This window comes from Petaurus breviceps, unplaced genomic scaffold (genome assembly GCF_028583685.1).
Source record: "Petaurus breviceps papuanus isolate PSGF00001 unplaced genomic scaffold, PetGlider_PUasm1.0 207, whole genome shotgun sequence".
In the NCBI taxonomy this organism is placed as follows: domain Eukaryota; kingdom Metazoa; phylum Chordata; class Mammalia; order Diprotodontia; family Petauridae; genus Petaurus; species Petaurus breviceps.
Window position 1 is genome coordinate 13,610,600 of NW_027185850.1, and position 12,264 is coordinate 13,622,863.

The window sequence follows — 12,264 nt, forward strand, 5'->3', positions numbered from 1 at the left end:
GAGGGTCAGTGCTCTAAGCACCATCCCACCCAGCTGCCAGCCGGGAGCTATTAGGATTTTTGGAGTAGGGAAAATGACTTTAGCAGCAGTGTCAAGGACAGATGAAGGTGGGAAGAGATCTGAGGCAGGAGGACTAATTAGAAGTTATTGCAGTTCCTGGAGGCAAATGGTGATGAGTGCTTGCACCGAGGGGGAAGCTATGGGAGCAGAGAGAGAAGGATAGGCATGGGAGACTGTGTGAAGGTAGAAACAGTATTATTTGGCAGGCTGTTTGGAGATGGGGGAAAGTGAGAAAGAGCAGACACAGAGGACACTGAGGCGATGAACCAGGATGACTGGAAGGGTGGTGGGTTCTAAACAGGAATAGGGAGGTGCAGGAGAGAAGAGGCTGGGGGGAAATTTAATGAGCTTGGATCAAGACACATTGAGTTTGAGATGCCAGAGGGAAATCTGGTTCAGAATGTCTAATAGTTATGTTCCTAATGATGATGACAGGACAGGAGAGAGACGAGGGGTGGAGACCTAGAACATCCCCTGCACAATTAAGCTCGTGTGAGCTGAGGTCACCAAAACTATGGAGAGAACAGAAGAGGTTGGAAAAGAAGGGGCAGAGAGCTTAGGGGGACAGAGACTGAGAGAAAGCAGTTAGAGAGGAAGGATAACCAGGAAAAAGCATTGCCCTGAAAATCTAGAAAAAAGTAATGAGAAGAAAAGGGTTGTCCATGGTGTCAACTGCTATGGAAAGGCCAAGAAGAACAATGGACTAAAGGCCATCCATCTATAAAACATGAAGAGAAGAGTCATCTCCAACTCCTCAGCTACTTGTCTTGTGGTAGGAGCCCAAGGCCATAAGGAGATTGCACAGCACATAAAAGATGAGAAGTAAAGGCAGAGGTCCATCCGCTGACTTCATGGTTCGGTTCCTTACAGCCTCTGCTCTCTTGGGCAAATCACTTAACCACACTGGGCCTTAGTACGGTCATCCTCCTGACTGAAGGCCCTCTGCGCTATCCACGGCACCACCCAGCTGCCCAAAACAGAGCTATAGCGTCCAGGCATTGTCAATGGTCAAGTCACTAGGATCCCAGAGATCAGGAAACAGTAAAAAGAAGACAAGCAGCTTGGGAGTTGTGGGCTGAAAGCTAAGAGAAGCAATGGAGAGACATCAAAAGAGGCAGGAGAGTTCAAAGAAAGAAGATTTTCAGGATGAAAAGCAAGCCAATGCTCAGGGGCAAAGGAGAAAAGAAATCCCTGAAATACTAATATTTTGTGAGGGGAGATTATAAAATTGGGAAAGGATAAAAGGCAAATGAATTTCCAGCACGGCAAACCTTGTAGGAGGTGCCCTGAACACTTTACAAATAAGCCGATAAAAAGAAAGTAATAAATAAGCTTAAGCACAGAGGGCAATGCAAGGAGACAATGCAAGGGGCTTCCTTAGTCACCCAGCTAATAAATAGGGAGAGTCACAGGCATTCAGGTCTGAATTCAAACCCAGAACTCTTTTCTCCAAGTCCATTATTGCCTATTCAGCAATTACAGATTAAGCACTGACTTTTTGTACAGGAGTTTGGGCCAGGATAGGAGGACAAAATGCAATGAACACTTCCTGCCCTCAGGGAGCTTATATTCTACTGGGGGAAGTGAAATGGAGACTGTATATCCACAGGAAAAAAGGACAAACTGTAAAAATGTAAACATAGAAGGATGCCCCAGACAGTTCCCTAATTCATGGCCGACACTTAAGGCAAACCCTCCCATGTTTATAACCTTTCAGGTGGCCTTTCATCTGTTGTCGGTCAGTTGTTTCAGTCATGTTAGACTCGATGGGACCCCATTTGGGATTTTCTTGGCAGAGGTACTGGAGTGGTTTGACATTTCCTTCTCCAGTCAAAAAGAAAAGAAAATCAAGGCAAGCAGGGTTAAATGACTTGCTTAGGGTCACCCAGCTAGTGTCTGAGGCTGGATTTGAATTCAGGAAGGTGCTATAAATATGTCAGCTATTATGTTGCCTGATACAATTAGGTGCATTTTTATGTGCATCTCATCTCCCCAACTCAGCTATAAGGCTATTTGAGAAACAGAAATCTTTCTTCATCCTTCACAATGCCCAGTACTGATTCACCTGGCTTGGAAGGGGGTAAGGGGAGGGGAAATTCTACATACTGAATGTGTCAAATCTCAGTTGTTCTGCTCATTAACCTGGACAACCATGGACAAGTCACTTTTCCTCTGAGCCTGAAGGGCTGGTGTGAGAAAATGGGTTTTGCAGATTTTCAAGTGTATAATGAATACAAGGAATTCAGAGAAATAGGGGAAGATTTATATGAACTGATACAGAATGAAAGAAGCAGAACCAGGATGAAAAACTGCACAGTGGTGATGATAAAAAACAAAAACAAAAACAAAAATGGAATGCCGGGCAATTATCAATGATTATTAGCAAGGATACTCTACATTCCTGTTTTATTTCCCCATATAACGTAAGTTGCCTGAAAATAAGGGCACATTCTACTTTGTTACTGTATCCCCAGTGCTAGGCACATAGTAGGCACTTTAAGCATGTTTATTGAATTGAATTTATGCGTAATTATCATACTAAGTCAATTTTGGTGTGGCAAAAAAAATCTCATGAATGTTTTAGTAGTTTTAGGATAATATCAGAGGCTTCAATAATTTCAGCCCCTTCTTCTCTCCCCCCCAAAAAAGGACTTTTAAAGAAAAGTTTTCTTTTGGATACAAGAACCAATATTGACTCTAAAAAGGACTAAGGAGAGAGGGGAACAAGTCCATTAATGGAAACTTGGAGTTCTTAATGTATCAAAATTGGCCTGAACCTAGAGCTAGTGCAGCATTTCATAAATGTTTAAACTATGCCTCTCTATATTCATATTTAACAACTCCATTCCATGAGCTCACAGTATGGTTTAATGGAAACAGGCTTTTTAATATAGATTAGCGGAGATTTATTTGTATTCTCTGATTCCAATCCAAAGCAGTGGTGTTAGTATTGTTCTCTATTTAATAATAAAAAGCTCAATGAGGCAGAAAAAAATGCAAGTCTGCTGCAAAGCAGAATCTCCACACTCTAAAAGCAAGATGAAAATTGGATTGTTTTCTTAGCACCTAGAACAAGGCATATCCAGATGAGGAACTACCTGAATTCATGGTGGATTGAGTTATTTGAATTTGGGTGAAATCAAAAGGATTGAGGTGATTGACAAAAGCAGCAGATTCAAATGTTGCTTTGGCAGCAGCAAAATTAAAACAATTAGCATTGATGGGTAACCAAAAGTACAAACCTAAATCCAGGCCACTATTTGCGATGGATTCCGAGTGTTCAAGGTCATCAAAAATGCCTTGGCACATGTTGCCTTCAGCGGAGGAGATAGAGGACAAAGATACTTTGCCAAAATTGTCGTTGATCTGGAGAGGACAAGAAAGGAAAATGTGTTAGAACAACATCATGGGAGAAATCATGAGAAGCCAACTTTCCTATCAGTCAGTGGGCAAGAAAGAATGGAAGTTTCTGAGGACAGGAATTGTTGGTGTCTTTGTACCCCAGTCACAACGTCCTGAACATAGTAAAATATTAGTAACCAATGGTCTATCGGTTCATTGCTTCCTTGAGGTCCATCGTGAAGGGCACCATCTTTCTGTGAGATGCACTTATTTATATTCTGGAAGTCCTTCTAAGTAACTGTGATTCCTTGGGGAAAGTGGTATTCAAAGACTTGCAGCCACAAAGAACTTCTAGGACAATTAGGAATGTTATAATAACAATAATAGCAACAGCAACAACAATGTGAGAAGAGAGGGAGAGGGAGGGAGGGAAAGAGGAGAAGAAGAGGAGATGGAGGGGGGAAAGAAAGAGAAAGAGAGGAGGGGAGGAGAGAAAGAGAGGGAAAGGGAAAGAGAGGGGGGAAAGGGGAGGGAGGGGAAGAGGAGAAGAAGAGGAGATGGAGGGGGGAAAGAAAGAGAGAGAAAGAGAGGAGGGGAGGAGAGAAAGAGAGGGAAAGGGAAAGAGAGGGGGGAAAGGGAGAGGGAGGGAGGGAGGAGAGAGGAAGAGATTCTGGGACAACTCATTGTCCCCTGAGCCTGTCCCAAATACCTGTGCTTATAGACTTGCCACTGGTGGGGGGTGGAAGTAGACTGTAGCCTCTTCCCAATAATAAGGCATTGCTAAATGGGGCAAGATCTAGAATCCAAAACTACAAAACACTTTTCACACAAATAACGTCAGATCTAAATAACCGGAAAAACACCAGTTGCTCATGGATAGGCCGAGCTAATATAATAAAAATGACAATTCTACCCAAATTAATTTACTTATTCAGTGCCATACCAATCAAACTACCAAAAAATTATATTTTAGAGCTAGGAAAAATAATATCAAAACTCATCTGGAAGAACAAAAAGGTTTAGAACTTAAAGGGAATTAATGAAAAGAAATGCTAGGGAAGTGGCCTAGCCATACCAGCTCTTAAATTGTATTATAAAGCAGCAATCATCAAAATTGCATGGTACTGTCTAAGTACAGAGGGGTAGATAAGTGGAACAGGTTAGGCACACAAGGCACAGTAGTCAATGATTATAGCAATCTACTGTTTGATAAACCCAAAGACTGCAGCTTCTGGGATAAGAACTTAAGAGGTCAAATCTGGTCATGTGACCCTGAGCGAATCTTAATGCTTAAATGCTACCTGCCTCGGTTTCCTCAACTATAAAATGGAAATAATCACAGTAACTACCTCTCCCCCAGGGCTGTTATGAGGATCAATGAGATAATAGTTGTCAAAAGACTTAACGTGGCCTGGCACACAGTAGGTGCCATGCTTCTTCCCTCCCTCCACATTGTCTGAAGGAGATTCAAACATCAATATCACCGCTGATCACATGATCATAGAGTGGTCACTGAATCATCCAATGCTTCACTTTGCAGAAGAGGGAATTGATGCCACGAGTGGTTAGATGACTTGACCTGGTAGTAACAGAGTAATAATAATGATAATAATAAAATAATAGTATTTACATGTGGATTAAAGTTTCCAAAGAGCTTTACAACTATTATCTCATTTGAGTATAACAACACAGTTATTATCATTTTATTTTATTATATTCATTATTATTATCATCCCTGTTTTAACAAAGGGGGAAACGTAGGCAAGGAGCGGTTAGATGATGTGACCCACATCACATAAAATAGTGACAAAGAAATAATAATAAAAAATAGCATCTGCATGCAGATTTAAGATTTACAAAGAACTTTACACATGTGGTCTTATTTGATCTTTGTAACAACCCTGTAAAACGGGTATGGCTATCATCCCTGTTTATACAGAGAGAGAAATTGAGGCAAGGGTTTGTCCAAGTAAGTGACTGAGTTAGGATTCAGACTCAGGCATCCCTGACTCTCTAACACTCTCGCCATCAGAAGCAGGATTTGAATCTAGGCCCTTGATCTCCAAGAACAGCGTTCTTGACTATGACCCATCTCTACTGAAAAATGAAAGGAACAAATAAAAGAAAAGCATTTTCCAAACAGAGTAAGTATAGAGTCGCTTGCCTGCAGCTGAGTGTGCCAGTGGAAATGAAAGGGGCGAGGAAGGTAGAGCATATTCACAGGGGTCTTTAATATCACGGTGAGGACACAGAATCTGCTGGAAATGGATCCAGGCTCCAAGGGAGCAGAAAGGGAAGCACTTCCTATCAGCATCAAAAACTCATGAATGTAGGGGAGAAGAACTTACAGGCCAGAGATGATGGTCATTAGAAATTACCTGTGTGACCCTGGGCAAGTCTCTTGACTTCCTCATCTGAAAAATAAGGGGGTCGGATAAAGCTGCCCCTGGGGTCCCTTCCAGTCCTAGACCCTCTGACAGGCCAAGAGAAAAGGCCACGGTTAGGAGGCCAGAAAATAGTTTATGTTGCTCTAGGAATGGGAGAAATTGAACGAGGAGCTGCCATTTGACTGGGGATGATGAGGAAAAGGAATATCTTGGAATACAAGGAAACATTTTTTCCAAATAAAAACAGAAAAATGAGGTCAATTAGCTCTATAGAAACAGCCCCGAGGCAAAGGCAGCCGAAATCTCCGTTAGTCTCCATTCTCATATCCTACAAGGAGACTCTGGGAACAAAAACACATCTATGAAATGCAGCTGTAAGCTCTCCATGCTGGGTGCTGCTGGCGGCTTAGCAAAAATAGCTAAGTGTTCTGGAAGCCTTGTGGATTATGATAGCATTAGGAGAAAGCATGGTTCTATAACCTCTAGCAAAGGAGCGCCACATTTGCACAAACAAATATCTCAAAAAAAAAAAAAGTCTCTACGTTAAAAAACATCCACTTAGGTTTGCCATGTTGGGGACCAGATTAATAAACTGAACGGGCATAAAGTGGAAGCAGGGAAGGCAGAATGGAAGGGGCAATAAGCACGCTCCAGAGCTTCTCCCTCTAAGCAAACATCCCCTTCTCTGGAATACCAAGGGCACAGGACTGCAGAACCACAGATTTCAGGTGGGGGGGGCCCACAGCGCCCGTCCACTCAATCACCCTCATTTTAAAAGATGTGGAAACTGAGGCCCAAGGAGGCTAGGGTCAGAAAGACAGAATGCTGTCTGTGCCTTCACTCAGACCCCCAACATGCGGCTCTTGAAGAAGGTTTTGGAATACTCCTTGCTCCCCACTGCCATTTCCAGACTTTCATCACTCAAAAATCCTCTTCCTTCCAATTAAAATTGTTGCCATTATGGTACCAGTCCCCCAGGTCAGTCTACCTGTCTTCCTCTCTTCCCCAACTGCTGCCGTTATGCCAGAGGGTTTTTACATCCACAAGATGCTCCCTGAAGCAAATTTACCTCCTTAATCCCATGACCTATTCCTGCATATCACCTCAGCCATGCAACAGGGAACAAATGTTCCCCTTCCTTAATCAAAAGCTCTGACCATAGCTTCCCATCATTCTACGACTCCGCGTGCCCCATCCCTTCTGTGACTAGCATGTGCCCTCACTGAGACCTCCAATACCCTCCACAGCTCAGGCATGATGTTTTCCTGCTTCTCTCATCTCTGCCCTCCAGTCAGCTGACTCATCCACAACATCCTTCACTCTCAGATCTCTCAGTCGGCCGTCTGATCACCACTCCTCTCTTGTCAAACCTCAGGCCTGGATTCTTCCTATCATTCCCCCTCCTGCACTTTAACTAGGAGCTGGAGGAAATGACAAAACAATTGTGGTCACTGAATATGCTACAAATGACCCAACTTCACCTGGGCCTCACTGGCTCCTCTCGATTGATTCCCCCTCTCTCTTTGGAGATGTCCAACCTCATCATGTTAGAGATGGGGAAACTGAGGCCCCAAAGTGGGAAATGACTTGGCTAAGATGATACATAGTCTTTGGCAGAGCCCAGCTTGGAAATCAGATACTCTGACTTCAAACTCAATGCATGAGGAAATCTACAAGCATTTATTACTAATATCTGTTGCATTCCTGGCAAACAACACAGGGCTTGGCACAGGGCAATCTCTGAATCAAAGTTTGTGGTTCGTGTATTGTTTATTCAATCATTCAGCCATTAAGTAGCTATTATGTGTTAGGCACTGGGCTAGATGCAAAGGACACAAAAAGACTGTCCCTGCTCCTGTTCCTATTGGGAGACAGCAAGGATAGATAAATAAATACAGAATATTTACAGAATAATTAACAAGGAGTATCTGTAATGAGGAGCAGGAGACTAATGATTGGGGGGATCAGGAATGTCTTCCAGACAAGCCCTGGAAGCCGTGACCAAGAACCGCCCCACGTGTGTCTGTCCTCAAATGACCAGTCCGGCTAATCCAATACACAGGGCCACATCATCACAGTGGCCTCAGGGGATGGATGTCTTCTCCAACCAAGAAAACTCTAACACCACATGTCTGTCAGTTAAGTCACCCTGGGCTCTCAGTCCGAGCTGGTGGAGGACATTCCAATGCTGATGAAATTACAATCCATCAAGGATACAAAAGAAAATAGTGGGACTAAAATGAAAAGAGCCCTTGGCTTCCATCTAGGGATGTGGAATCTTCCAAAAGTATTAGCTAATTCTTTTTTTTTTTTTTATTTTTTGGAGGGGGGGCCAGGCAAGGCATTTGGGGTTAAGTGAGTTGCCCAAGGTCACACAGCTAGTAAGCATGTCGTGTCTGAGGCTGAATTTGAACTCAGGTCCTCCTGACTCCAGGGCTGGTGCCCTGTTCACTGTGCCAACTAGCTACCCCCCATTAAAATTTTTTTTTTAGCTAATTCTTACCAAGGGTCCCCAAGTGCATTCTGACACCTCAGGAATGCTGTAATCATGATTTAGTGAAAAACACCCATGAAAAGCAGGTATTTTTCATTTATAGTCCCCGTGAAGGAAAAAGAGGGGAAGGAGAGAATAGGATGCTTTGGGATTTCTTACCATTGCTTCATTGTTGTATCTGCTGTGTAGCATCTCCTGGGAACTCGGGTGCACCATGGATCTCAGATCGTGAGCTTCGTAGGTCCCTGGATCACTTAGCCACTGGCTGCCAAAGTGAAAATCCTGGCTTGGAGAGAGAGGAAGATCCTTCTTGCCCAGTGAGGGAGAATAGAACTCCATGTTCTGAAAGATATCCTGGAAGTCATCTATGTCATCCACAAGCATCTCTCTCTCTTCCCCCATTTCTGGTGCTCTGGGTTTCAGGAAAGCAAGCATCTCCCATGCCTCTCGAGTGTTATTGATTTCTTTTGACTGTACGTGGAATGTCCTGCCCAAGTCAAGGAAAGGCTCGTCCAAGTCCTCTTCGTGAAGGAAAGAATCATCTCGGAACTCCTACAGACAAAGTGGCAAAGAATGACTAAGGACCTCAAGACTGTATTTTACATGAGACCAATCTAGTAACTTAGAAATTGCCTGTTGTTTCCGCACCCAAGCAGACCCCCTTTGCTTTCCTTCTAACCGCCTGCCTGTATTTTGCACACATTCTCTCTGTATAGAATGTCCTGCAAAGACATTGCATAGAAATATGTCATTTGGTCAGCCCCACGTGGTGTGCTACTAGCTTACATGCTTCCCAGGAGGGTCACCAGCACTAAAAACAGTGGCAAGAAAAATGTGCCCTGGGCAAGGTGAATGGTTACTTGAAAACTTCCATTATACATTAACCACCTTATGACCTCCAAGACATATCATTTTCATTTTAATTAAATTACAAATGTTACAATAATCATGATCCTCAACAATTAGCCATAAACTATCAAAACTGAACTCTCCAAAATTGTGATGAAGACCCCAAAGAAGGACCAAAACATCAGAAGACACATCCTCCCGGCTTCTTTTCAGAAGTGATAGAACATGGGAGTGGAACACTAATATAAAATATAAGAATTTTTTGATGTATCGGTTGCTTTTTTATTTTTTGATATGTTGGTTGGAACATTTTAATTCTTTTTTTAAAAATTCTTTATTATAATGGAAGGTTCTCTGGAAGGGAATTGGAGAAGGAACACAGTACTGCTCTGTGACATTAGATAAGACAATTAAACTCTCCAGAAGAGTTTCCTCTAGGATAAGATAGCCTTTAAGAGCCCTTCCAGTTCCCGATCTAGGACCAGGAGTCAACAGTCTATAACTAACTGACCCTAGGGTAAGAAGTACTGAGTTCAAATCATACCTCTGATGCTTCCCACCTGCCACTTCATGTAATTGAGCATCAGTTTCCTCATCTATAAAATGCACTATATGGCTTCGAGGATTCCTCACATCTCGACATCTATCTTATGTTGTCTAAGGACCAGCCTGGCTAAGTTTGGAGAAACCACTGATTGACGAATTGACCAATCAGTAACTAGTCGATAAATAAGCTTTCATTAAGAACCTCCTAGGGGCTACATGAGAGGCAGAGTGGACTCAAAACCAGGAAATACCAGGAAAACAAGCTTCAAGGCCTACTTCTTAAACATGTGACCCTAGACAAGTAACTTTGCTTCTCAATGTACTAAATACCCAAAGATAAACTGTAGAAAAGGCACCAGCATGCTTCCAAAGAGGGAGGACCCTTTCCCAATGAAATCACAGGTTCTGTCCCTAGCCTTATTCATATTCACCAGGCACTACGCAAGAAAGGGAAACAAATATGAATGAGCGATCATCCCTGTCCTTGAGGATCTGAAACTCTACGAGGCAGAGACAACATAACAACATTAACTATCCTTAGATAGTGTCTCGTATGTGCTTTACAACTATTATCTCATTTGAGCCTCACAACAATCCTGGGAGGTAGGTGCTATTATTATGCCTGTTTTACAGATGAGGAAACCGAAGCAAACTTCATGGTTAAATGACTTAGCCAGGGTCAAACAGGCAGGCTGGATTTAAACTGAGATGCTTCCTGACTCCAGACATGGTACATGATCCATTGTTCTCCCCAGCTTCAAATAGAAGGAAAGGTATGGGCAGAACATGCTTAAGACGTACATGGTCCTGTTGGGCAGGAGGACACTGGGGGCTGAAGGAGTCCCTGGCACTAATGATTTTTTAGCTATGACAATTCTCAAGAGCCATTCAAGAAATTAGAGAGAAGACGACAGAGCTTTGGTGCGTGGAAGGAATATGATCACCAAGAAAGTTACAAATCCTTGAAGTGTGCAAAAAACACATTTTAGATTGCATTGCACTGACGTGGGCACGTGGCTAATCTCTCTCTACCAGACTTTAAGCTGCTTGAGGACATTAAATAAGATATGCTTTCTAATATTTAACAGCAGCAATGATGGGTTCGGATAGAAATGCTCTCAGTAACAGGTCCAGGATGCTCTCCTCCAGCCCTACCCCCATTTAATAAGAAATTCCTTCTGGAGATGAATGACATTTCCTATTCTAAGTGTCACTAACATGAAGAGTGCAGGGATAGGGGTTCAGGGAATTTTCTTCTCTACTGATTCTTTTCCTGCAAACAGTTACATATGATTACAATGAACCCTTAAAGGCAAGCATGCAAATATAAGGGACAAGAACCACCCCTCCAAACTTATCAGCTTAGTGGATGGATTAAGGAAGCCAAATAGTGCCAGGAGAGAGCTATGTCTCCTCAAATGAGCAGGGACAAAGGATGGGTTTGTGTATTGCAAGACTATTGAACATTACCTAGACTAGACCAGCACTCCCATTTATAGAGGAGGAAAATATGATCCCAAAACAGGCAAGCTGCTTATAGGACCACTGGTTCTGAGCAGGGAAGGTCAAGAACCATTGATCCCAGCACCTTTATTTTATAGTGGAAGAAAATGAGATCCATAAAGGAAAAGAGGTCTCATATGTACATTGGGAGTGGACTTCAGAGACCATCTAAGCCCAACCGTTCCTTTCACAGATGAGGAAACTGAGACCCAGAGAGAGGAGGGAAGTTAGCCTGTGTCATACCAAGTAAGTGGTTTAATCTGGATTTGAACTCATGTCCTGACCCCCAGGGCATTACTCCTGCCATCATATCACCTTCCACTACATTTCCATGGCAAGGTGATCTCTAATAAGACACTGAAAGAGAACAATTTTCTTGGAGATAACCACAATTTTGTAGAAAACAGGGCATAGACACAAATGCAAAATACTTTGTCCATCTGGCAATATGAGGATGCCTAGTTTGATGGAGAAAGGGCTGAGTCCTCCTCCTCATCACTAACATGTATGATGTGCTTCTTATCTATGGTCTCATTTGAACCATGACTATCCGATATGGGAAAAACAAGATGATTTCTGGGGTTGCCCAGTTACAGAATCTTTACATGAGGATTAGGAGGAGGCAGTTTCCTAAAAGGGAGGGCATCTCTCCCTTTCCTTTTCATGTCCTCAGCATCTAACACAGTGCTTGGCATTTTTACCTTTACCAGACTTATGATCTCATGGGTATAGGCAACTCCTTCCCACTAAGGCATGTCAACACCTTCTCTGTAAGGTCAGAGTCCTGGAGGCTGGGAATGGGGAGGTTCGGGGATGTGCCCAGGGACAAACAGCTGGGAAGGATGAGGGACAAGACTTGAATCCAGACTTTCCTGGCTCTCTCATCACTATGTCATGCAGTTTCACATATATGGTACATAACTGGCGCTTAATAAATCCTTGTTAACTGAATCACCACAGGATTCTGCTCTTGGTCAATGAAAACAGTACCCATTATGCATTCTGCTTTGCAGCAAAGCTAAGGCAACATAAAAGGAAATACTCCTGCTTTCAAGAGAAGGGTTTATGGTTTCCTGTTTTGCA

The 12,264-nt window shown here is 42.9% G+C and overlaps 1 protein-coding gene across 1 annotated transcript in view; it reads right to left on the reverse strand.

Moving 5' to 3' along the window:
* The window catches only part of LOC138164910 (inaD-like protein), a 337,451-nt gene that overhangs the window by 204,550 nt on the left and 120,637 nt on the right, over positions 1-12,264 (reverse strand). The window contains exons 20-21 of the mRNA XM_069092869.1: positions 8,443-8,835; positions 3,303-3,426 (exon numbers count right to left, since the gene is read on the reverse strand). Of these exons, the coding sequence (XP_068948970.1) occupies positions 3,303-3,426; positions 8,443-8,835 (517 nt within the window). The remainder of the gene's footprint in view (positions 1-3,302; positions 3,427-8,442; positions 8,836-12,264) is intronic.